At 39.1% G+C, this 25,852-nt stretch overlaps 2 protein-coding genes and 1 pseudogene across 2 annotated transcripts in view; 2 read left to right on the top strand and 1 right to left on the bottom strand.

Moving 5' to 3' along the window:
* Window positions 1-24,304, top strand: part of LOC145499888 (uncharacterized) — a 79,028-nt gene extending 54,724 nt beyond the window's left edge. The window contains exon 2 of the mRNA XM_081479411.1: window positions 23,239-24,304. The gene's annotated coding sequence lies outside the window, so the exon portion shown is untranslated. The remainder of the gene's footprint in view (window positions 1-23,238) is intronic.
* On the top strand, window positions 1,740-3,152 carry LOC145500624 (uncharacterized; annotated as a pseudogene).
* Window positions 4,992-5,923, bottom strand: LOC145500625 (uncharacterized). Its single transcript, XM_081480143.1, is given in 2 exon segments — window positions 4,992-5,177; window positions 5,180-5,923. Coding segments are annotated over 2 exon segments (930 nt in total).
* Window positions 24,305-25,852: the final 1,548 nt, after the last annotated feature.

Below are 25,852 nucleotides of genomic sequence, written 5' to 3'. Positions count from 1 at the left end.
CCTGCTTTTCATAAATTTTGGATACGGGCGCTTCTTTGCAGGAAAATATAATAAAGCGTACAAGGCAACGGCAGCATAATAGTCCCAGTGGAGTTTAATATCAAATTGGCTTTTTACATTTTGCTCAGCCATTTTGTGCTCCCAGAGGTTGAATTTGTCTTTGTATGTAAAACAGGTACAGGGAACTAAATCAGAAAAATTTACAAAAGAAAGGAATGATCTTGTAAACTAAACAATAACAAACTGAGTGAGAATCAGTCAAACAAACTTTAATGACCATCAATTCCATAAGTTTAGCAGTGCAGATGGCAATTCTACAAGAAAAAAAGAAAGAAAATAATGAAAAATAATTTACAAGTGTTTAAATGAAATATTTGTTTACAAATAAAATTTTTATGTCCTTACCTGAAAAGGATTGTTAATAAATTAATTAATAACTTTTACTCATGTATGGGTAATAATCAATTCAGGACAGGGTGAGTGGTCAGGGGCAATTTTTTGTACCCCTAGTAGAGCACATTGCTGATCATGTCGGGATGTAGAGTTATGTGTCATTCTTCATTGTGAAAGAACATGGAAAATTTGCTTTGAGCAAGGTAATAATTTTTCTTGTCTTTTCTTTGCTATAATGTCTTCCAATTTGCCCCAGGTTCTGGTTTGGGGTCACGTTCTAAAGGCTTCATGCTGATTTAGAGTGGGGTTTAAAGCTACAGCCTTGCAGCGATTTTGATCTGGAAAGCTGTGCACATGTTAGCTTGTTTGGTCATGGCACCCGCACTGTCCTTAAGCTTTGGTCTTACAATCTTCATGTTGTTTCTTGCTCACCCCCGCATATAGTTATCCTAGAAATTGGTACCAATGACCTTTCTACTGAGGAGCCCTCGCTTGTAGCAGCTTCCATCCAAGTTTTGGCTTGTTTTCTACACAATCTCTTTTTGGTAAAGGTGATGTGTGTCTGCCATGTCATCCCGTGTTGTTTGCCACGTGTCTTCAACGACAAGGTTGCCACCTGCAATGAGTTAGTTTGTTCCCTTTTGGAGCTCCTTCCTTACCTTTTTTGTTGGTTTCACAAGGGGCGTTTCTATCATAAGGCTGGAAAATTATTGTTAGCTGATGGGGTTTACGCTAATCATGTAGGACAGTATTGTTTGTATCATAGTTATCGTGGCACCATTTTGAAGGCTTTGAATTTACTTTGACCTTTTAATAAGCTATTACCTTTCCTATTTTATTTAAGTGCGTGTTTATTCCATTGTTTTAAGTTATTTTATATAGGTCATGCTTCTGCGGCCATGATATCATGTGCCATGCTCGACTCCCTTTATTGTTTCGAACCCCTTTTGTTTTTAAGTGCTTGGGCTTCAATCGAAGTTTATTGTTCGAGGGTTTATGTTCCATTGAAGGATTCTTTCCTAGTTTATGTTATGGCAAGGGGTTCGATCCTCACTCATAATGTTGGATTGAAGCCCAAGAATTAACAAGTGAGGATCGAAGTCCTCAAATAAAATTATCTTGGATCAAAGCCCAAGAATTAACAAGTGAGGATCAAAGTCCTCAGATAAAATTATCTTGGATCAAAGCCCAAGAAATATAAGTGAAAAGTGAGGATCTAAGTTCTTAGAATAAAATAATCTTGGATCTACAAGCCTGAAACAGAACGACCAAGGAATTTCGGCATTGACTGGAAAGAAACGCGAAGAAAATGCGACCTCTGGTTCACTGCAATCAATTGGCCCGATTCCTGTAGTTCAAGCCGAAAATGTACCTTCAACCTTGGATTCTGGAAATGACCAAAATCTTCAAGTGCCTGGAACCTTAATGCCACCTGGAATGCAATTGCCACATGGTCTGTCGTACAATCAAGCTGGAAATACGCAAGAACCGGGGAGTCCAGGTACAGCTTTTCAATTGCCTACTAACTTAAACACAAATGCCACAGCCTTTCAGCCTAAGGCTAAGTTACCTAAGCTTGTTCTACCGAAATTCAGGAGATATTATGCAATGGCAGAGCTTTTGGGATAGCTTTAGCAGCACAATCCACACTAACCCACAATTGAGCCAAATAGATAAATTCAACCACTTGCATTCATTGTTGAAGGGTCAAGCTGCACATGCTATACAACGGTTGACTCGAACAGATGCGAACTACAACTTGGCAACTGAATTGTTGCAAAATTGTTTTGGCAAGACCCAGAACATTATCTCAACATGCATGGATGAGCTGCTTAAAATTCCTGTGTGTTCAGGAGATAAGGCTTCACAACTCCGGTTCGTATACAACAAGATTAGCATTAACATACGAGAGTAAGCGTCACGGGGAGTGAATTCTACTAAGTATGGAAGCTTATTGATTCCAGTAATCATGTCCAAATTACCACAAGAAGTGCAAATTCAAGTTGTGAAAACACCGCTCAAGAGGTATGGGAAATTTCAGAGTTATTGGATGTCATCCAACAGGAAGTTGAGGCTCAAGAGATTAGCGCAGGTGTCAAAACAAATGTGAACACTATGGAGAAACCAAAACAATCACAGTTGAAATTAGCCCCGTCGTCTGTAGCTCTAGTCGCTGAAGGAGGCACGCAACCTCCATCAATGTCAGGAAATTGAATCAGATGCGTTTATTGTCGTGGTGATCATTATTCGGCTTCTTGTGAATGTGTGACTGACCCGCAAGCTCATTTCGAAATTCTTCAGAGGGATCGCAGATGTTTTGTTTGCTTAAGATCCGGTCATCGTGGTAATTCGTGTAACAAGAGCTGCCAACATTGCCAAGGGAACCATTTTCAGTCCATCTGCCACCAAATTCTGTCATCGAAGGATTCGTCATCTGCCCCAAATGAGAATTTGCTTGCATGTGACATGCAAACACGACCCTTACAAGCCAAGCACCAGAGAGTCCATTACACCCGAGCACTGCAACGACTGCTAGCTCTGAAGTAAAGGGAACTGTTTTACTGCAAACCGCAACAGCAATGGCAACTAACGAAGATGGGTCTAAGTCCACAAGGGTGAAAATATTATTCGATAGCGGAAGCCAGAGATCTTATGTTACCGATAGTCTGAAGTCCGTGAAATCAGAATTGCTTCATCTCAACACAACTGGCAAGAAAAACTTTCAAAAAACAAAAATGCGATGTAAACTTGAAGCTTGAAGACCACAACAACGAGGCAGGTCACATCTACATACTTGATGAATGCATTAAATGCTGAATACTCGCAATCAGGGTCCACAAAGAAAGTACAAGAAACAGCTGTAATGGCTCATTTCAATCAATATGTTGAAGAAACAGAAGACAGTTGTGAGTAACTTATTATCTCAAATCGGCCAGTTAATGCAAAAATTGCAATTTCAAAATGAGTGTATATTCCTTAATAGCAATTTTAATCTGAACAGCAATTCTTCCAAGAGTGGTGCTTAGACTATCTCCAAATCTTTAGGATGCCAAAGTGAGTCAGGGTTTCCTATAAAAGTTTACTTTTGGAGAAAATAATAAATGTTAGCGATTTTTTTTTTAAAGAAAATACCATATATGGGGATATGCTGCCAGGACATGGCCATCATTCTCCAAGAGCTAACAGCTAATACTCCCCCAAAAAAGGCCAGGGATCTCATGTGTACCATTTGCAGATTGTTACCACTGAGGGTTCTTTAACCCGAAATGACTGCTGCTAGAGCTGTCCTGGTACCTTTTAGGAGCCTTTAAGTTTATGGATGTAAAAAATGAAAGTAACTGTAAAGGTTTTTTGTCTTGCAAATAGCTTTTGTTTCTGAATTATTCCCTTTTAAACAGTAATGCCAGTGTTTTTTTTAATTTGTGCCTCTTAGGAGGCAACACCTACTAAATGAGAGTCTGGTACCTCTGAGGTGAAATGAAGTTGCTGTTGTTGTTTTTGTTGTTTTAGGGGTGTTTTTAAAATTTTCAACAACCACACCTGCAATTTTTATAGGGGGTAACGTCCCTCTCCCGGAGTTAGTATATCTCATTTTGTGTTTCACTCATAATCTAAAGAGTGAAAAGAGACCTATCATAAACCAGTACTGATAGATTTGTGGCTAATTGTTAGTATAAACTAGTACTGATAGCTTTTTATATTTTGTCTTATTGTACAGGGGACAATGAGTCTACCAACAGCCCTGTGAGTGTTAAAGATATTTTCCACTTTCTTACTGGGAAAACCACAAGGCCAATTTTACCCTCAGAGAAGAACAGTTTTGGCATAACAGTAAAATTCATTCATTGCAGCACTAACCACCAAATTTGTTTCCCAACAGTTTCTACTTGCACCCTTTGGGTACAGTTACCGGTGGCTCACATGACCACGTACAGTGATTTTAAATTTAATATGGACACTACAATAACACACGAAAAGACCTTTGGCAGAGTTTAGATGACCTTTTATTGTCTCCAAGTGTTGGCCAAAGCCATTTCCGACAGAATGTTCAAGTGTTAATTAGTAATATGGTGTCAACAAATTTGTTAAAATTCTGTAACTTGCAAGCAGCCTGTTGTTTGGATTACATGCATTTGTCATTGAAGATGGGTTGTTCAAAATTCTCAGTGTATCTCAGACATAGATGCAGGAATGAAACATAGTAAATGAACATGCAAATTTGTTTGCATTACACTAGGAAGGTGAAACGGTACCCATATCCCATTGAAGAGGATGCCCCTCACCATTTTATGGTGAGAAATGATTGTGTTGTTCCAGATAATATCCATACTCCTCCCGCAGAGGTTTATTGTTGGTTTGACCCCAGCCTTCCAGATATTCCAGTTTTGGTTCAAACTTTTTTCTTTGAAGATTTTGGATTTGGAAAGTCCCCTCCCCTATGGCTTTCCAAGGCCTTAAGGTGAGTAGGAATATTTTCTGGTACCCCACAATATGTTATTTGGCTGGTAGCAGTGCACAAACTATTATGTTCTTGCCTCCTTCCTCTCTCAAAGGAGTCCTTAGCAAAGTGTTTTCCCTGGTCACAGAACATGAGAAATTTAGGGTTCACCTGTTGCGAACTTGATTAGCTTCTCAAAAAGAATTCCTGCTTCCAGAATGCTTGTGGAGTGGGATAAGCTATTTTTTTCCATGACGTATTGAAAATACTCGCAGAAAACTGGGTTGGTTTCATCATCTTCATTATCGAATCCTTCAAACCTATTTTCCATTTCTGTAATCTTGGTGGGGATACTAGAACTTAGCAGTCGCTGTGTCCAAAATCCTCGGGCAGGAAGCACATCATGTCGGGAACACCGGAAACAGTGGCATGCTTTGACTTCCTGATCTGGTCACTGTTGCAATATTCCTTTACCTTATCCAGATCAGTCTGGAGCAGATCAGCAAAACAAAACCAAGTAGCCTCTTTATGCAAGTCACTGGTCAGATTGAGAATATCTGATTCATGAAGGTCTTGAAAGAAGTCGATCCACCAACTTGAATGTTGTTTCCTGTAATGTGACCATTGACATTCAATATGCTGATTCCTAGTGCTCGATACATACTTGTGAGACTTGGATCCTGCATATTCATCCAATCCTTGAGCCCTCAAATAGCACTGTATTCCAGCAACCAGACCGTTTTCAGTGTTGGGGTCAGTATAGACGCGTATTGGGCATCCGTGTGCTGCTTTCACATGCTTGATGAAATAGCTTGCTAAACACTTTGGATTTTTGTTCGATCGTTGGACCTCGAGCCAAATAATTCTTTGGCTAAAGCCGTTGACACAGCCGTGAATGGAAAAGCCAACCGGCTTTAGTTTATCATGCTCGTCCATGTGCCAGCAGAAGTTGGATCCAGGTGACACATACATCCTGCGCTGAAGGCAACGGCTCCTGTGTTCCACTTCCCTAGGATTGACCTCCCTTAATAATGACTCGACTAATTGCCGAGGAACATTAATCCGGTGTTTGAGATGCAAGACATGCCACATAGTCCTGTAGCCATTAAGGCTATCAGGACCAGTGCATATTTCTTGTAAAATGAGATTCCGGACGCATTCCTTGAGCTCCTCGTCTACTTTTCACGTCTCTTAAATGCGGGGGCTTGGTATTAATAGGGCTCCCCCGGACCAATTAAATTTAGATAAGAAATTTCTAATATGGCGGCCGCTGTGCCGTTGGAAGGCGAGAATCAACTTTGCTCATATCCTTCGCCAAATATGATATTTATCCATTAATAATAAAAGCTAACTTCAAAACTGAGTGGTTGTCTTTTATTCATGGTTTACATACAGAACATTTGGCGTATTTGACCATAAGACTTCAAGAAGATTACCTTTGATTGCGTGCCATTTGTTTGAAAATCCCCTCTTCAGTTCCCAGGCTTTTCCTTTGTACAAACTTGCTATGTTCTTTTGCTTCTTACTATTGGATAGTTTAGTATTTTATAGATATAAGAAGCTCTGTGATTGGTACTTTTAGTGGCGCAAAATTCCCGGAAAGTTTGAATAAATTTGGAGGGATTTTGCTTGTAAACAAAACCGTTCGCGATCTAAGAAGATGTTGGGTTTTGGTGAGCCTTGTGCGAAGAAAGCCAAGTGTGATCAGCAGAAAGTATATAATGAGAAACAAAAGGAAAAACCTCGAAAGCCTCAATTTAGTTTAAATTTTCAGTTCCGGATCTGCGAAGAGGACGAGATGAGAGCCACAAATGAAAGATTCGTGCAGCTACGCAATATGGCGAATTTGCGATCTGGGCAGACAAATGCTGATTTCCTGATAGCTCTTATGGATCGGTATGAGGGATTAACGGGGGAAACTGCAAAGGAAATGCACTCGGTTGAAGTGCAGGCAAATTCTACAGTCTGTTTTTGAGCTTTATACTCAACGAGAAGTGAAAACAATCGACTTCCAGTGCCAGTGGCCGTGTGGGGAAGCACCTCTTTATAAGCAGATTCTGTCTCCAGCTCGCGAGGCAGAAAGTTTTTTATCTGTGGGCAGGATAGCCTCACTCTGTTGCTCCAGGAAACTGCTGCAGGATGTACCTGTGGATCGCAATACGTGTGTGATGGCAGTGCAAGTATAAATATGGATGGTCATGTCTTGAGGGTGGAGTTGCGTTGTAAGAACGGGCACAAGGTGAAGTGGGCCAGCTCGTCTATACTTGGCAACAAGTACACTGCTAACTGCAGGTAAGACAAATCATATTTTAATGCTTCAGTCGTAGTCTTTCAATAGTTACGTATCGTACAATATTTAGATTTAGTAATTATTATTCCCTTCTTGAGGTAGCCATTGTTTTTGGTCAGATATGCATTTATCATCAGGCATGGTGTTTGTTTTACACCTGTGAGTCACAAAACTACACATAAACCTGACAAAATGTCTTCTGTGCATCAGGTGGTGCACGTATGTATACTGTATTGTTGCCATTTTTCCATCCCCATATTCTAGAGTGGTTCATGGTTTTACAAGCTCTGGCATGCTGGAAAGCCAGTATCAAGGCTTCGCAGAGGCTGCAAGGCTTGGCAGTGTTGGTGATAAGTATATCGATTATGGTGAGCTCATGAAGTAGCAGTTCATTCTTGCTTGCTTCATATTATCTAGAGCAAAACATATCACACCTTTGTAAATGAGTGCCCCTTTATCTATGTTGAATTGAACCTTCCAAAATGCATGCACATTCAAGGCAGGAGATCTACCATACCCCCATGTTTTACGTTTCCAGAGTTAACTATAATTATTTCTTAGTGAATTATCTTTGCTCAGATGTGGCACTTAGACATTTTTTCCTCTGTCTTTTTTGTCACCTTTCTTTGCCTCTGACAAAATCATGGAATGTTTATTTTGTAGTGTATGACACCATGGGCTATACACAGACTGTGAACAATACTGCTAATGCATCGACGTTGGATAGGATACGAGAAGTCGAGAACACCAATTCATATCAGCAAAGGAATGGAGTGGTAATTCTGTGTAGCAAATAGAACAATATAACTGATTCATTATAATTATGTACTTGCAATTGTATACGTCCATATGCAGACACTTTTACTACAATAATTATTGCAAGTAATGATATCTTTGGTGTTTGCTTATTCAATAGACTGTCATAACTGACTGCCGACATGACTCGACAGCTAATGCCTACCATTCAACAATGGCAATGATATCTTATGAGTAAGTGCAGGCAGATCAAATTTTCCAGACATATCACTAACACTTTTTGGCATTGTTTTTATGTATAAATCTTAGCATGTTTTGTTTTTCCTTTTTTTGGGACAGGACCCAACATGTGGTAGCTGTCCAGACTGTTACCAAAGCAGAGTTCCGCAGCTTCCAAACACATGAGTTCGAGGCAATGCAGAAAATTATCCCTGCCATTCAAGCAAAAGGTTATTCAACTGTACCAGTTATATGGATCCAGATGTTCTCTAGGTTAACAATTCTCCCAGTTGTAAATTATGTTATTAATTTTACATCTTTTAGGACTCACTGTGATAGAGGTGGCACATGATTTTGTACCAAAAATAAAGAATTGGCTGGCGACACAGAACATCCAGAATTCTTTTGATACTGGGCATGGTAAGGAATCACCTAAATAATGTCACTGTATGATGGCATGTACTTATTTTAAACACCGATAATCTGTACTCTCTACCAGCAAAAAATTATTTTCTCTACTTTTGTTGTTGCCTCATAGGAACTAAGGGAGTGGCAAAGGCAAGACAAGCATATGTATACGTGTAATCCATTATTCCTTTCTGGAAAATTAATCCAGCTGTCTGTTAGAGAAAAAATTATACAAGGCAGGTTCTATGCCAGTGATTTTCATTTATTCTCTTAGGCACAGTTGCTCTGCAGCAGTATAAACTTATTTTTTGTCAAATTAATACCATTTCAATTTGCAGAGGCCAGTGTTAAACGCCACTTCTATTATTCAATGAAAAACTGTACCAGTGCAGATGACCTAAGGGGGAGGCTGCTGACAATAGTTGATAACTATCAGGTATTAAACCAGTCATCTCAATATGACTGAGGTTCAATGATTGCTATTAACTTGAGTGTAAATAAGGATGGCTATGAAATATCTAAATTTTCAACCTAACTACTAGTTAATGCTGATATAAAATTTAAATGTGGAAAACTGAACCATAAACCTTTCACAATTGCAGGGCAATCATGGTGGCTGTGATCCAGAATCTAAATGTAAGCAACCTGGGTACCAGTGCAGCAAAGTGAAAATCTCTAATCAAGGAGCAGTAGCCACCCTACGGAGATTCATTTTGGACTCTAAGGTGTACAAGCTGGCTGAGGACTACTACTTGGTAAATTAGCATTCAGTGGGTATTATTCTTGGTTTGTTCACCATCACCTCACTTCAAAGAAACTTCTCATTATTTAGGGGAAATAACATTAATGGATATCAATAACCCAGAAGCAACTGTTTATATGATTATTATATTTTTCAAATTGTAGTGCTGCGAAACCTACTGGGTGGAATCATTTAATAATTGCATCCTTATCTACTGCCCAAAGAGAATTCACTTTGCTGACCGTACTTTTAACATGCACATTGTACTAGCAGTAATGGACTGGGTAAGCAAAAGACAGTATTTTCCCTCTCTGACAGGATTACCATATGCAAATGTCAGTTAATTTAATGTAAACTTTATGGTCTTTTTCCCTTATATACTGATGTGGATATGTCATTGCAGAATGAAAACGTCGACAGAGAAGCGACATCAGTGAGTTTGTTTCAAGATGTGCGCTGGCCAACCCGCAGAACAGGCCACAGAAATCTCCGTCCAAAAACCTTCATCAGGGAGGCTGTCTGGGCCACCTTTTTCCAGTTGAACTACTGAGTGAATCCCTTTGGTGGATCAGGGTAGATCACAAAACCAACGGCTCCTTTCGGAGCCAACAAATTTAATAAAAGTCATCACCAACAGTCTGCCCCTAAAACTGAACTCTTTGAACTTGAACCTAATACTATTTGAGTGCCATGATTTATCCTGTTTATTGACTTTTGTATTGTGGCTTTGCAACACTTGGTGTTCACTAAAAATTTCAGTATTTGGCTCTATACTGCTGTAGAGCCCCTTATTTGCATGTTGTAGGGAACAGCAAATAAACATTGATGTTAGTGGAGCAAACTTCAAGTGAGCCTGGATTGAATGTATCTTTTTTCCACAAATGCCACTCACAATTGAAATGTACTGGTTAGCTACACAAAAAGATATATGAAAGACTGGTGTCAACAATTCTATACAGATAAGAAACTTTCCAAACCCACCAAATTAAAGGTATCAAAAGACCAGAAATATAACAATGCATCAACGTCATGAGCATCCAAAGTTATTCTTTTGCTTGTGGCTTGCCATGGTAACATGAGATCAGAACTGCAGTAGAGGAGACTTTTCAGTAGTCCGAAGGATAGGGATTTGTGTTCCAGAGCCCAGATATCAAGACAGGTTTGTATTGAGTTTGAACTGATATACACAAATTGAAAAATAAAATAAATCATGAGAATAAAAGTCAAAATATTGTTACCTGGGTTGGTTCTCACCTGCTTTCTAAACCATAGTTTGATACACTGAGCCTTGGTATATTATACAAGATAAATAAGAGGTAAACCAACTTCTTTCTGAGGGGATTAAAGGGGTGATTAATTATGAATGTGAAAGACTGACTCAATCGAAACTTAGACTTTAAGCAAACCAAATAAAGTAAATTCTTTTATCAACACAGCTAAAAGAAAAACAACTGAGAGAATCACTTCCTTCCCTTCAGAAACCGACTGGTTCACCTCTTATGCCCTTTTATGCCCCATATATGGCACACCTGGTGGGTTTGGATACTGCTTTCGTGTGTCTTCCAGGACACACTGGGGCATTAACTCTCACAGTTCGACTTCACTGAGGCCAGCTGAGGTCTTTCGATGGATATATAACTCGTGTTGCCACAAACCCCTATCGTTCAAACTTTTCCAAAACTTTCTATAATTTTTTAGACGCTTGACATGATTTGTTATGTCAGGAGCACAGGATCCCTGTATCCTAGTCACCTCACTGGCAGTGATACAGGGCCCCATTAGGCAATGTTGACAAGGTGGATGGTCTTCTAAACCACCCAGCACACTGTCAGCCCATGTATCCCCATGGCCAGCTGCTCCTGATGCAATTGGAGGAGCTAGTGTTTCTTGTACTGGGTGTCCAGGTAAACCCATGCTTTCATCTTGTCTTGCAGGCACAGTTCCTAATCAAGAGAGTCAAGATCATTTCAAGAAAAATAAAATCGAGCACTTTTTTACATGTTTGAAACAACTTTGAAAACATACATAAATAACATCAGGAAATCAGTCCATTATCCTATCCCATAAGACTACTGTTTATAGCCAAAATGCTCAATTGTAACAGTGTTATAGTTCCAGTCTAGAAATATATATCTCTCACTAAACGAGTTTTTTTCGCTCTACCTAGTTACGGTACTACATAACTCACTATTGCACTATTATGTGTATTCAAGTTTTACAAGTAAATTTGTTCGATTGAATGCACGAACTTTCTGGAACAACACTTGCATAATGTCAATAACGAAACCCTGGAAAATATAGTTCAGCTTATTTACAAAACAACATTTCTGAGGGCATACTGTACAGTAAATAAGAGTTGCTATAAATTTACAATGACAATAATTTAATATACAGCAGTACTCACTTGAATGCGACGGTCGCGAAACGCGTCTGTGGCTAACATATCGCCATTCTTGTGGTAATTGCGCCGACATTACGGCTTCCACTCTCCCCACTTCGTTCTCGGGTACTTCGACCAAAACCTTGCATTGCAGGTACCACAGTTTAACCTAGACGACTGACAGCAAGTTAAGAAACAACAAGCAGCAGTTGTACTTACTTGAACACAGATCATTTTCAGTCGGTGAAGATATGCAGGGAAGACTTGAGGAAAAATATAAATTCACTGATCGACGAACACGATGCTCGCTACGAAAACAAGTGTGCTACACCCAATCTTTTGCCTTTGGTTAGCCATTACTTCATCAAAGACCAATAGAAACAGTTTTTTTAAATGTATTCTTTATTTTGACCAATAGTCAAGTACAATATATCGTCCTATCCCAATTTGTTCTTGCGACGCGCGGAATAATTCAAAATCTGGTCCACCATGTTTCTAGCTTAATAGTCAACTAATGAAAATCTTCCTAAGGAAGATTTCCTTACAGTGACTCCCCACGTTTAAGTCCTTAGTCTTTCAACCTTCGCTTAAGAGTTCGCTGATTCCTTGTAATATTATGTTGCTTCTCCAACATCAGAGTAATATGCCTATACGTAAGACCTCTGTAAAAGTAATGCGTAATAACATCTCTTTCTGACCCACAAGGTAAATCGCCGTGTCGAGTTGTTTCAGCTGATTCGTCTTTGCTGGAGCTGCTCGAGTTTCCGCTGGACGCCATATTTATTAAACTCTATCTTCGAAAAAAGGGTGCGAATCTTAGAGCTTACTACTAGGTCTCAGGCCTTCTCGTTGAAATGCATGCACATAGTTTATTTCCCTTTCATTTGTGGCGTGCGGTTAACTTTTGTTTGCAGTGATCATTTTGCTTTCATTTGCAGTGTGCGTTCAGTTTTTTTGCTCTGAGATTTTTTTTTTACTTTATTTGGGGATTGATTTTGCTTTCATTTGCAGTCTGCAATCCACTTTCATTTGCAGTGTGCGTTTAATTTTTTGGCAGTGTGCATGCGTTAATTATAGGAGTGCATTTGATCTTTCATTGGCAGTGCTGGTTTGACTTCATTCGCAGTATCTTTGATTTAGTTTGCAGTGATATTTTTTGTTATTTTGTGTCTTTTAAGTTGTCGCTAATGGACCACTGTATACTTAGACTTAGAACAGCTATTCTTCCTGGTAGTTTTCCTAGACTATACTTAGACTTAGAAAAGCTATTCTTCCTAGTAGTTTTCCATTAACTTGCACCTTTTGCCCGTGCTCTCGCATTTGACTCAAGGCCATCATATACCAAGAAAACTATTGTAATGTTGGGTGTGTAATTAGATGTTCCTCTCTTTGCTATGCCTGATGGCAGACTCTGTATTATTCAGAGGAAGGGCCAAATGCCTTCACCATGTGACAGACCCTGTATTTTATAACTTTCCTCCTTGTTGCCATGTAATTGCCACTATTAAAGTATTCGGTCGTAATGACAGAGTGTTTGAATTAGCAACGTTGAAAAATAAGAAAATAACTGGACTTCTGTTGGGTATATGGCAGGGCTCCACTGTATTTTTAACTATATTCCAGTTACTTTGTTGTCTCAGCTTTCGTGCTGAATCTGATGGCTGATGAAATATAAAAAAAGACTAAATGTTACAAAGGTAGTATGTGATGCGGTAGATGTCAAGTTTCACAAACGTTCATAATTAATCAATGACCTGTGATTAAACTTACAATGTTTTCAGTGTTTCCTTCCCCACATAAAGCTGGGTCAAAGTTACGGGGACTTGTTTCCTGATCACTCTCCTTAAGACTTACCATTAGAACCTTGATGTAATGTGTGGTGAGCCTCAATGTGCTGATTTTTGACAAATTCGTAAAGTGCAGCAAATGCATTGAGCATAGATATTGTGGAGCGTTTGCTTACTGTACCTGAACATGTACGTATCTTAGGAGTGGTTTTCTCAGAGGCCATCTTACTGGGTTAAGTTGAATTGAGCTATTTTATTTCATCATGTTCATCACACCTCGAACTGGTAATTGGTCAAAAGGGAGTTGGTTGTTATCCCATGCCCAGCCAACGGCCTTGGGTCACATACAATGAAATGCGCATTTCATTGCTGCTTGTTTTGAGAACATACATTAGTAGACATGCAGAGCAACCGGTTTCCAAGAATGTGCAGGCCTGTCATCATTTGAAAGGCCGCGTGCAAGAACGTCCTGTAGATTTTTCGGCCATTTTTGAAAGTGCGTAAAACTAGCTGAATTTTGGCATGTGGGCTTCGTTTCACCTGAGAAACATTGCTCTGAAGTTTTTTTCACTGGGTTGCTTTTCGTTCTCGAGAAATAATGTATGCAAAAAAGGCACACAGGTTGGAAAAACCGAGTGGTTTATTGCATACGCAATATCTCGAGAAGGAAGCGAACTTTAGCGCGAAAACTACGGGACATTGCTTATCATACCTGAACGAAACTGCATGCGAAATTTGGAGCGTTTTCGACAAAGTTAACCTTTGATTAAAATACCTGACGCCCTTTTCCCGCCGAGTCCCTCAAATAAACGAAGCCGGGCCTTTGTTATGATAAACAGAGCCGATCCTTTGTTATAATAGCCAAGCCAAGCCTTTTTTATAAGTCAAAGTCTTGCCTCGGTTTATTATAACAAAGGATCGGCCCGCCGCGACCGCAAGGACTTTGATTTTACTTAGAAACCAGCAAAATATCAATTTCACGCAGCTTATATAAGCTCAAATTTGTTGATTTCAGGTCAAAAGTGCTTAAAATGTTGACTCATGTTAACGCGCGGCGGCAAGGATGTTGATTTCTCTTAGAAAGCAGCAAAATGTCAATTTTACGCAACGTAAAAGCTCAAAAATGTTGATTTTAGGTCATAAAAGGTTTAAATGTTGATTTCATGTTAACCCGTGACGGTAGGGATGTTGATTTCACTTAGAAAACAGCAAAATGTTAACTTTACGCAGTGTATCAACTCAAAAATGTTGATTTCAGGTCTAAATAGGTAAAAATGCTGATTTCACGTTAACGCGTCACAGCAAGGATGTTGATTTCACTTAGAAAACAGCAAAATGTTAATTTCACGCAACGTATAAGCTCAAAAATGTTAATTTCAGGTCTAAATAGGTAAAAATGCTGATTTTACGTTAACGCATGATGGCAAGGATGTTGATTTCACTTAGAAAACAGCAAAATGTTGATTTCACGCTGCGTATAAGCTCAAAAATGTTGATTTCAGGTCTAAATAGGTAAAAATGCTGATTTTACGTTAGCGCGTGACGGCAAGGATGTTGATTTCACTTAGAAAACAGCAAAATGTTGATTTCACTCAGTGTATAAGCTCAAAAATGTTGATTTCAGGTCTAAATAGGTAAAAATGCTGATTTCACGTTAACACGTGACAGCAAGGATGTTCATTTCACTTAGAAAACAGCAAAATGTTCATTTCACGCAACTTATAAGCTAAAAATTGTCGATCTCAGGTCTAAATAGGTAAAAATGTTGATTTCATGTTAACGCGTGACGGCAAGGATGTTGATTTCACTTAGAGAACAGCAAAATGTTCATTTCATGCAACTTATAAGCTAAAAATTGTTAATTTCAGGTCTAAATAGGTAAAAATGCTGATTTGATGTTAACACGTGACGGCAAGGATGTTGATTTCACTTAGGAAACAGCAAAATGTTGATTTCACGCTGCGTATAAGCTCAAAAATGTTGATTTCAGGTCTAAATAGGTAAAAATGCTGATTTCACGTTAACGCGTGACGGCAAGGATGTTGATTTCACTTAGAAAACAGCAAAATGTTAATTTCACGCAACGTATAAGCTCAAAAATGTTGATTTCAGGTTTAAATAGGTAAAATATGGCAGCCGGAAAATAGTGTTAACATCTGGAACTTACTTTGGTTATCTGGGACAATGATTATCTGCACTGAACAAATAAACATGAAATAAGCACTTTTCTAAATACAGCAACGTCTTAAATGGCTAAAAATCACGAGATAAATACATATTTTTCGACAAACGCGATCGTAGCTTTATGTCACGCACCGCCTAACAGATTAACAAATTAACCCGTCTGCGCAAAGTACGGGTCTCCATACATCTGCATGTCCGCTGATCCCAGAAGTTCAAAACACTACAAATCATGCCGATATGAAATAAAATCAACGCAACCTGGATCACAGATCTATGTTACAATCGATCGCTACTTGTTGGCCATCATTACCTTTAAATGCAAAAAGCCGAAACAATCTAGTTACCAGTTCGAGAAACGCGAGCAGAACCTGATCGCAATGCATGCCGGGAAGGGTCTTTACACCTCGCGCGTGGGAAAACATGGCGGTTGATACAAGAGAAATTTTATAAGTCAAAAACCAGTTCTCCCTTTCCAAACTTTGACACTAGCAACGCTTGGCAAATGGGCCACAACTCACGAGAGGGTATTTTTCTTGGGCAAGAACTGCTCTTGGACTTTGCTGCCTGGCTCGATCTGACTTCGAACGCCGATAACACGATTACGGTATATCAGCTACCTTCGAAGTTTCAGAACACATTTTGATTCTTTAAAATGCGCTGATGACTTACGGGTTTATTGAGGCTTTATGATGCCTCTCAACCACCAGGCAGGCACACAAGGTACTTTAACACTATACTTAAGATATTAGTTGACAGAGTTCTAATGCGGCACATCTCTTTTTCGTTCGATGGTATTTTGTTTGCCGCTCGATCGATTCACGTGTTGTGTTTACGTCACAATAACTGATGTAAACAATCTGTTCCCAGATTTCCGCTCTATATACTATTTTCCTTTGACTTTAAGACAGCTAAGATTCAGTGGAATACACTATAAACAGTCTGCCTGTTTGCTATTCAACAAAATAATAAGGTTTCTTTTGTTTTTTGTTCAACAAAAGATCTCCAAAAGATGCCGCTTGGAAAACTGAGCTTTTTGCATACGTTATTTCTCGAGAACGAAGAGCGCCCCAGCCAAAAAAATTCCAGAGCAATGTTTCTGAGGTACAACGAAGCCTACATGCCAAAATTCAGCTATTTTTGAACACTTTCAAAATGGCCGAAAAATCTAGGGGACGTTCTTGCACGCGGCCTTTCATATCTCCTCAGAGCTTTATTATCTAGCTCTCTGCATGCACTGCAGGCCTATGATGCTCCCTCATCATAGGCCTGCAGTGCGTGCAGAGAGCTAGATAATAAAGCTCTGAGGAGATAATTATTGAGCTATTAGTTTAAACTTTGTTCTACTTACTGCTTTTTATTGATCCGAAACATAAAACTTGAAAAATAGATACTTGTTTTGAGGCAGTGAAACGTGACATTTCAGTCAATCATTTTTGCCATTACAGGTGTAAATGTTCACACTGTTCGATAGAAGCTGTAACTAAAGCAGAAGAATGCATTTGCTGCAAAGAAATCGATCGTGTTGGGGAGGCTATGAGCCAAGTGGATCTAGAGGATCAGTGTATAACCCTCCATTCTGGCTTTCATGATGTTTGTCTCAATCGATGGGTTCTACAAATAGCATCATTGAACCAGAAAACAAAAGCTAGAAAAAGCTACAGGACTCTTTTAGCCAAGGTCTCAGGAGTGAACAAGAGTGACTTGTTTGTTGTAACAATGTTATTACATGATATCCCTTGTTTATTGCTGAATATATATATTTTTTGCAGTATTAAACTGGCAGGCTGGACAGATGAAGGTTGGATGGCTGTTGAAGCTGTGCAAAATGTACTTTTGAGGGGAGTGGGGTGGGGTAATTGTGATAAAAAAATCATCCAAGCTACTTTTAGACCAAAAAATACACACATATAACAGGAAAAGAAAATCGTAAAGGGCTGAGAATGATATATCTTGAGCATTCAGGGTCCAAAAATCAACAAAATTCATGCTCAACCTAAATCACCCACCCATCCCCCATCAACCCCTGAAAGTTCAAAGGTCACTCCTAAGAATATGGCGTAGCTGTTTACGAGCAATTTCCTTTCGGGTAATTGTTTACGAGCAAGTTCTTTTCGTGTTGCATCGCTATTTACCAGCAAGTTCTTTTCATGTGGCCTAGCTGTTTACCAGTAAATTCTTTGAGTGTGGCATGGCTGTTTCCCAACAAGTTCTTTGCATGATGCGTGGCTGTTTACCAGCAAGTTCTTTGTGTGTGGCATAGCTGTTTACCAGAACATAACGTGAGCATTTCTTCTTTTTAATTTGACTACAACATTCAAACACATTGCATCAGAGAAGGGAATGATAGTCGAGCAGCACCTTAGGCCCGGTTCGACCCAAATAATTAAATTCAGCAGTTGATTCAAACATCGAACCTAATTTAGTCAAACATAATTGCAAAACTGAGACACTATTGCAAATGGCAGTTAATGCTGACCAAAATGGCAGAAAAAATGTGGAAAAGACAAAATGTGGAAATGAAGAGCTTCCTTTTCTTGCAAGTGCAATCAGGGAGGCCAGAACAAGTCTAAGAAGGTGACTCCAGATCCAGTTAGCATTTAACAACTGAAGACAATTTTTGAATTTGGTTTACCTTCTGTTACCGCTTATTTCCGAAGACACATCACAGTTCAACTGTGACAAGGCTCATCCGTTCATTCCTGTCACCTGTTTCTTCAAGATTCATTAATTTTGTCATTTTCTCTCAAAAACATGACACCCAGTATGCCACCAAACTCCCTGCTTTACAACCTGCTACACTCTCATCATTTTCAAATACGGAACAGCGCATACAGAAGTGGTTTATGCACATCAAGCAAGTATATTTCATGCTCTCAAAGCAAAAACAAGACATATTTTCCCACCATTTTGTTCCAAAAACTCCAATCAAGTTGTGTATGCATGACAAAAATAGGAAACATGCAGAACTCTGGGTAACATTATAAATTTTATTTGCCACCAAATAAAAACGTTTATGGCTTCTACCCACACTCTGGCACCACTTTAAACACAGTGTTAATTTTCAACCAGGAGTTTAAGATAATGAGGAAAGGCTGGGAGTACTGAAGGGTCAAACTAAATGGGGACAGGGTCACCAAGTACAAACTTGATCGAGCAATAATCACAAGATGATCGCAAGACAGTCTTATGACGTCAACGACAACAGCGAATTCTTTGGTAATAGTCATGAGTTTCACTGGAAAATAACTTAGCCTCGCTTTCAGCGACTGGTATAAGATGTGCCATTTTTCTCGAGTTCGTCCTCTTTGTCTCCAGACCTGACTCACTCCGCAAGTTTGACTGGTCTTATCCTCTGTTATTCAGTTGAGTACTTGTGCAGTTCTTGTTTTCTTCCAGTCGTGTCTCCTACACCCCAGTTCTTATTATGGGTCACTCCTTTGTCCATTGTTTTCACTCGTTCCTTGCCCAGGGTTCGGACCGAAGGGTTAGACTTGACCTGAATCTATCCAGGTTGGCACATGTAAATTATCATGGTGTTGGAGGTCGTACAGTAGATAAACTGAGTAGATTCGTCCTCTCAGTAGTGGGCCGCCTAAAACCTGAAATAGTCATTCTAGAGCTAGGTGTGAATGACCTAAGCCCTAACGGGGCCAGTCCCGAATGCGTAGGCTCTGAGATGGAGTCCCTTGTGCAGCTCCTGCATGCCCAATATCGCATGAAATTCATTGTGGTATGTCAAACCATAAACCGTGTTCTCTGTTCAAGGGGTAACCCATATCACAATGATCGCGTTGCACTTCTCAATTGGTACCTTAGCATAGTCTTAGAGACGCTACCTTTTGCTATTTTTAGGTGCCACAAAGGGCTTTGTAAGCCTCATGTTCCCATACTTTGTAGGGATGGAATCCACCTTAATCATAAGGGTCAATATGCTCTCTATAGGAGTTACAGGGGTGCCATTTTATGCGCTCTGAGATCTATTTCACTGTCATTGCTTTCATTGTCATCCAGGGTGGATCAGTTGACCATGCCCCCAGCTTATTTTAGGTCGCTGTTACTCCCACTTTCCTCGGTTTAAGCACATGCATAAATATGTATGGAACTTCTGTTTCCACGTTTTGCGTTATTATAGCACGTTCCTAGCGGTGGCTTTGCATTGGTGAGCCTGCCAAACATGTTACCATTTTTAATAGTTTATGGACTTTCACCTTTTGTTCCTGTGCCTAACCACTTTGGGAGTGTGCTTACCTGCTTGGTTTCTTGGATGCCCCTCCGGATCCAAGGCCTATTTTGTTTTTGCTTTCGTCTTTTTGTCACATAACCATCCCCTGTCAGCTACATTCTGTTTTTTTCTCTGTTCCTTCGCTTTGATAGACAATATGATGACCAGTAGAAATTTGAGAGTTCATGTAGCCTTTTCTGCATCATCTGCGTCGGGCACACACCCCCAGAAACGCCCTGGGAAGTCTTCAAAAGTTAATAAAGGAACGGGTTCCTCTGACGGGTTCCTCTGACCAGTGCACAGTCTCTCAAACAGTCTCCACTGTTACAGGATGTAGCAGCCATCATCTGAGGTGCTGTGATTGAGGGTTTAAAAGTGGCAGGGATTTTCCCGGATGTTCCACCAGATTCCAGCAACGAGGACTCTAATCATGCTGCTTCTATTCAGGGGTCAGTAGCAGCTGTGATTCAGGACATCACGGGTGAGCACAATCCACCTTTAGTTAATCAGAACAATAGCAATATTACCGCTCATAATGTCTCTGTTGCATCCAATCCCCTGGTTGAGACTGTTGACCGGCCCGAGCTCATGCATAAACAGATGGCTGTTCCGCTGGCCTCTTGAATCTCTGACAAAATTCAGTCAAAAATTTGGGCAAACGAATACAGTAATAGCCCACGTATAAGAACCTGGGTTTTAAGAACCTGTTGGGCTAAAATTTTCATTTTAAGCCCCCTCCACATAAGAACCTATTAAGGCTAACATTTTAAGTTAGGTTCTTATCAGTGGGGTTGCTGTAAAAGTGTATAGGTAGAAACTACTGAATTAAGATCATCATCTATTTTAAAGTAACTTCACATAACTTTTTTTCTTTCAAGCTTAAGTACCATGTTGTATGTCTATTGTGTTTGCCATCCAAATAATTCCCCAAGTATTTGCAAGTACTGTACTCTACTACAGTATCAAAGAAAGCTTTCTGACCATCTCCAACTCTGTGAGAATCACAAAATATTAAATGTAAAATATCAAAATATATCCCAATGAAATAAAAAACTGCAAAATATCAAAACAACGTAAGCTCCCAATGGGCAATGCCTCAGCTTCTCAACATGAATTTCTTTGTTATGTTTTGTCAAGGACATATACTGTACCTGCACTGAACTGTCTATAGGCATTGCTCTATGGTACAAATAAATGATTTATACTGTATTATGAAATGATATTTCTAATATATATAGTGTATTCAGATGAAATTCATATGAAAATATAAGAACCTATTTTAAGAACCTTGGTAGCCTAAATATGCTTTAAGTACCATTTATATAAGAACCTATTTTAGGCTAAACTGATTCTGATCAGCCCTTCCCATTACAATTTGCTTGGGATTTGCTGGCATGATAAATTTTATGTTGATTGAAACCTTGCCATGTTGATTGAAACCTCTGCCCTTGAATGGATGGCTTACTCCAAACTACATATAGTGGGGATTCTTCACCTTGTAGACAATTTTCTTATCGTCAGCAAATCTCTTTCATCTTGTGCTAATAATTCAAGAGCATTCCTTCAGACATGTGATGACATAGGTGTCCCCATGGCTCCTGAAAAAAACAGTAGGTCCCAGCTTTGTTTTATCTTTTGCGGGCATCGAATTAGACACACTTAAAATGGAAGCCTGGCTTCCGGAGGATAAGCTTGCAAAATGTCGTTCGCTTATTCGGGACTTTCTCCCAAGAAAGTAGGTTAAGTTGACTAAATTACAATCTTTCATTGGGCTCCTTAATTTTACTTGCTCAGTAATTGTACCCGGTAGAACCTTTTTACGCCATCTAATTAATTTAACTGTATGGGTCAAGCGTCCACGTCACTTTATCCGTCTTAATCATGAAACAAAAGAACATCTTCACTTACGGCTTACTTTCTTAGAATCATACAATGGTAAATCTATCTTTTCGGATTATATTTAGCTTTTGTCCACTAAACTCCACCTTTATACCGATGCAGCAGACTCGCTAGGCTATGGCATCGTCTTTGGTGCACATTGGTTTTTTGGTCCCTGGCCTCATAGCTGGCTAGGGAGGAATATTATAGTTCTAGAAATGTTTCCCATTGTTATTAGTGTTTCTATATGGGTTTCAGATCTAGCAAATAAGTGCATTTTGTTTCATACAGTCAAGGTCTAGTAGAGGTAATCAGTAGAAAAACAACCAAAGATCGGCAGCTCTTTGTTCTTTTGCGTGAGCTCATCTTGCAATGTTTGAAACATAATATTTTGTTTCGGGCGGTTTGTGTGCCTGAAGTGCATAATGTCAAAGCTGATGCTTTATCGTGCTTACAGTTCACGAGATTCAAGTCCCTCGGCCAGGGTATGGATCATGCACAAACGCTCAATTTCTCTTCTGAGACAAAAATCATTTTGAGAAAACAACATTTTTGAGAACATTAAAATCATTTCGAGCACACAACAAAATTTTCCAGAACACTTAAATCTTTTTGAGAACACAATGAAATTTTCTAATACACAAAAATCTTTTTCAAAACACAATAAAATGGTCTGATACACAAATGCAAACTAAAACACAAGAAAATTAAGCGAAACACAACAAAATTTCAAAGTACTGGTAACTAACCCGACCCTGAAAGCAACCACAACCTAGGACTAGCTCTGGTCACATGGGCCTCCTGATCTTTGTGCTTGTCCTGTTGCCCACCATGTTTTGTCACAATTGTGGTGGTTGGAGAAGAGCAGATCACAAGTTTTGCCCAAAGTGCAGTATAAGTTTATGTTCATCTTCAGCTAATCAAGTGTCCAAGTGTCTTTTTATCCCAAAAGCCAAAGAGAGACAAAGCACCTTCCCGGGTGGAAGCGAAGTGATCACTCTTCCTGGAACAAAAGAGCCATTTACATTGAAAAGTATAAGGAAGACCTAAGGAAGACTTACATGTGCATTATGTTGTTCTTATGCCCATTACAAAATGCTTCAAACACAGAACTCGAGCGGACTTGCACATCAGAATTAAAGCTTAAGTGATGAATGGTTGAATGACATAGATCTGTAATGATAACAGGGATATATTCCCAGCATTTGACACTTTGCAGCGCTCTCCTGTCACTGTGTCCAGTGGATCTTTTACTTCTACAACTTTGAGTGGAGTCCAGTGCAGTTTTTTGGGTATGTCTTCCTAAGTTTTGAACTTGTCCATATCATGTTTTCATTTCAGTTTATAGATTTGTCACCTCTTTGGTGTACAAGCTTTATGGTTATTTTATCGAATTGCATGCATTTTTATGACACTTGCATATTCATGCACCCTTTGATTAGAAATAACTGCAATGTCGAGCTCTGTATTCATTTCTGCATTTGAAATAATGTGTGGTGGAGTTTATTTAATACTTCATTTTGCAAGTGAATATATGAAAGATCGCATATTTGAACTGCAGAGAAAGATATGAAGACTTGCTTGATCATTGCAGCTATATTAACAACTGAAGCAGTTGTGAAATTAAAGCCTGAAAAAAATTCAGGCCTCAACAGGATTTGAACCCATGACCTCTGCGATACCAATCCAGTGCTCTACCAACTGAGCTATCAAGCCAACTGGGAGCTGATCATGTTGTGAGCTCGTTATATACCTGTAGACAGTGAAGAATGCAAGTGAATAGATGAAAGAATAGATTTTTGAATGGCAGAGAAAGATATTAAGACATGATTGATCATTGCAGTTATATAAGGTCATGGGTTGGAATCCTGTTCAGGCCTGAATTTTTTTCAGGCTTTAATTTCACAACTGCTTAAGCTGTTTATATAACTGCCATGTCATATCTTCATATCTTTCTCTGCAGTTCAAATAGAAAACATTTTACCCTAATTTTTTCCAATGATCATTTACTCGCCAGTTTAAGTGAAATTGGTGATTTGAGTTGTATCACCTCCTGCCTGGTTCTCTCATGGACACACTCTCAACTTGATACTTTTGTTCTCCTCACAAGGGTGTGTAACATAAAACCCTTGTTTTCTCAAAAACTTTAGAGATAAATGGAAGAAAGTAAATTTCTTATGAGGAAATGGAAGAAAGTTAAATATCACGAGGAAAGGGAAGAACAATTTTGTTTCATTCAAAATTGAGATTTTCTTTTCACCAATAAACAAGAAGTAATTTAATTATCAAATTGCCATGGAATACCACATCCACATTCTTATTCAGTTGCCACCTCAGTGATATCGTTTAACACAACTGAGAAGCATTAGCGTTTCGAGAAGTGTTGAAGGCCACCGCCACTCAGCTGACCATGAGTCCCCTCAAAGATGGATGAAATTAATTTGCACTTTCATTACATGCCATGAAGTCTACAGCAACATTTGAACACTTGCCTGGTTTTTTTGTCACAGATTTACAATTCGACAAGTTTTAATGCCACTAAATCGGGAAAGTTTGGCTACATATGAACTTTATGGTCTCTTTCACATATACAATTGAAAGAGGAATAAATAAACACGCTAGTTTAGTTTGATGATAGCAAATGATATTTGTTGAACTGAGCTACAGTACTTTCAGTAAGACCTGGCTCCCGACAGAGCTCTGATGGGTACTCTCTTGTGAATTGCCAGCTGTATTCCTGCATGAATGTTCTTATGGAGTCAAATCAAAATGCTCTGTGAGCAAACTCCTGAATTGAACAGATGAATTAAAATATTTTTGGGGTTATGTTTAATATTATCTGGTTTACGGAATATTGTGGTTGATTTTCATGTTTAGAGTACGAGCAGTAGTTCAGTGTTCACTAATAAGGTACCAAAGAAACAAAGGAACATAAGTAACATTTGGATAAGAAGGCATTACAATTGAAACGACCATGCTTTTACATTTGACAAGGGTGGACGACGTCATGTGTTTTAAACATTTTTCATTTTTGTTTCTGGTTCACCAAGAAATAGTTGGCAGTAAATGTGGGTGAAAATTGAACACTGGAAATATTGAAAAATCAAGGCAATACTGTCTTAATGAAAGCATTAATCATTCTCTTTTTATCAAATGAGATAAACAGAAACGCGTTTTAAGTTTGTTGCAAAACAGCATTTTCAGGTTCTGTTTATACAGATGTACAAGGATACGTTCATGACATTTTCGATGGAAGTTTCTGATGATATGTAAAGATTCTGTGAAATGCAAAGTTTAAGATGACCCAGGTTAAGCGACAATTTTGATTTTAGTCTTGTAACTTTTCAGTGAGGTTTTCACTATATTGTTTGGCCTTCTGTTTTGAGTTTTAATAATCACCATATGCACAAAACAAAGCAGCAAAAAAGATTTCTATAGAAAACAAAGTTATAATTTAGTTAACTTTTAATCCTGGGTTAGCATTAACCCACTTCCGAACAATCCTGCCCTGTTTTCAACAGGTTAACCTGACATGAGCCCGCAATCCAATTGAAAACCAGCACTTGGTTAGCGGTCAACTTCAAAAAACATGTGACCTTGATGAGCTGTAAACTTGAACCTGTGATATGGTTCCGTGATACTGGTCAGCGGATGCCTTGTTTTGACAGGTGTCAATTGATCATAACATGGATGCTATTAAACAAACATTAAAGTTTACACCTTACTGCCTTGCGGCCTTACTGGACATCGGCCCCCAAACCATCCCACTCTGCACTAAAAACAGAAGAAATGGAAGGAACAGAAGGAGGAAGCATTCAAAGGAAAAGGAAGAAGGGCAAGAACACTACAGCAAAGAGGAGAAAAGCAAAACTTGTTAAAATCGATAAATCAGATTCTACTGTCAAGACAGTAAAATATAGTTAATGGAGCGTGACATACATTCTTAATGAGCTGTTCATGGCGGCATCACTTTTTATAGAGGTATTAAGTAGTTGTATTCCAAAGGTCAGCAAACTGTAAGCCTTATTGTAGCTAAACTTAAAACATTGTAGCCGTGTTACCTTCAGAACGTTATAACGAACCATAGCATTGGTGCAAAGCATTAAAGCACTATTCAGGCTTAAGATGTTACACATGCTACGGTAAGCTGTTTGG

The sequence above is a fragment of the Orbicella franksi genome, chromosome 10 (assembly GCF_964199315.1).
Source record: "Orbicella franksi chromosome 10, jaOrbFran1.1, whole genome shotgun sequence".
Classification (NCBI taxonomy): domain Eukaryota; kingdom Metazoa; phylum Cnidaria; class Anthozoa; order Scleractinia; family Merulinidae; genus Orbicella; species Orbicella franksi.
The sequence above is the reverse complement of the archived record's forward strand: the minus strand, read 5'-3'. Positions and strand labels throughout refer to the sequence as shown.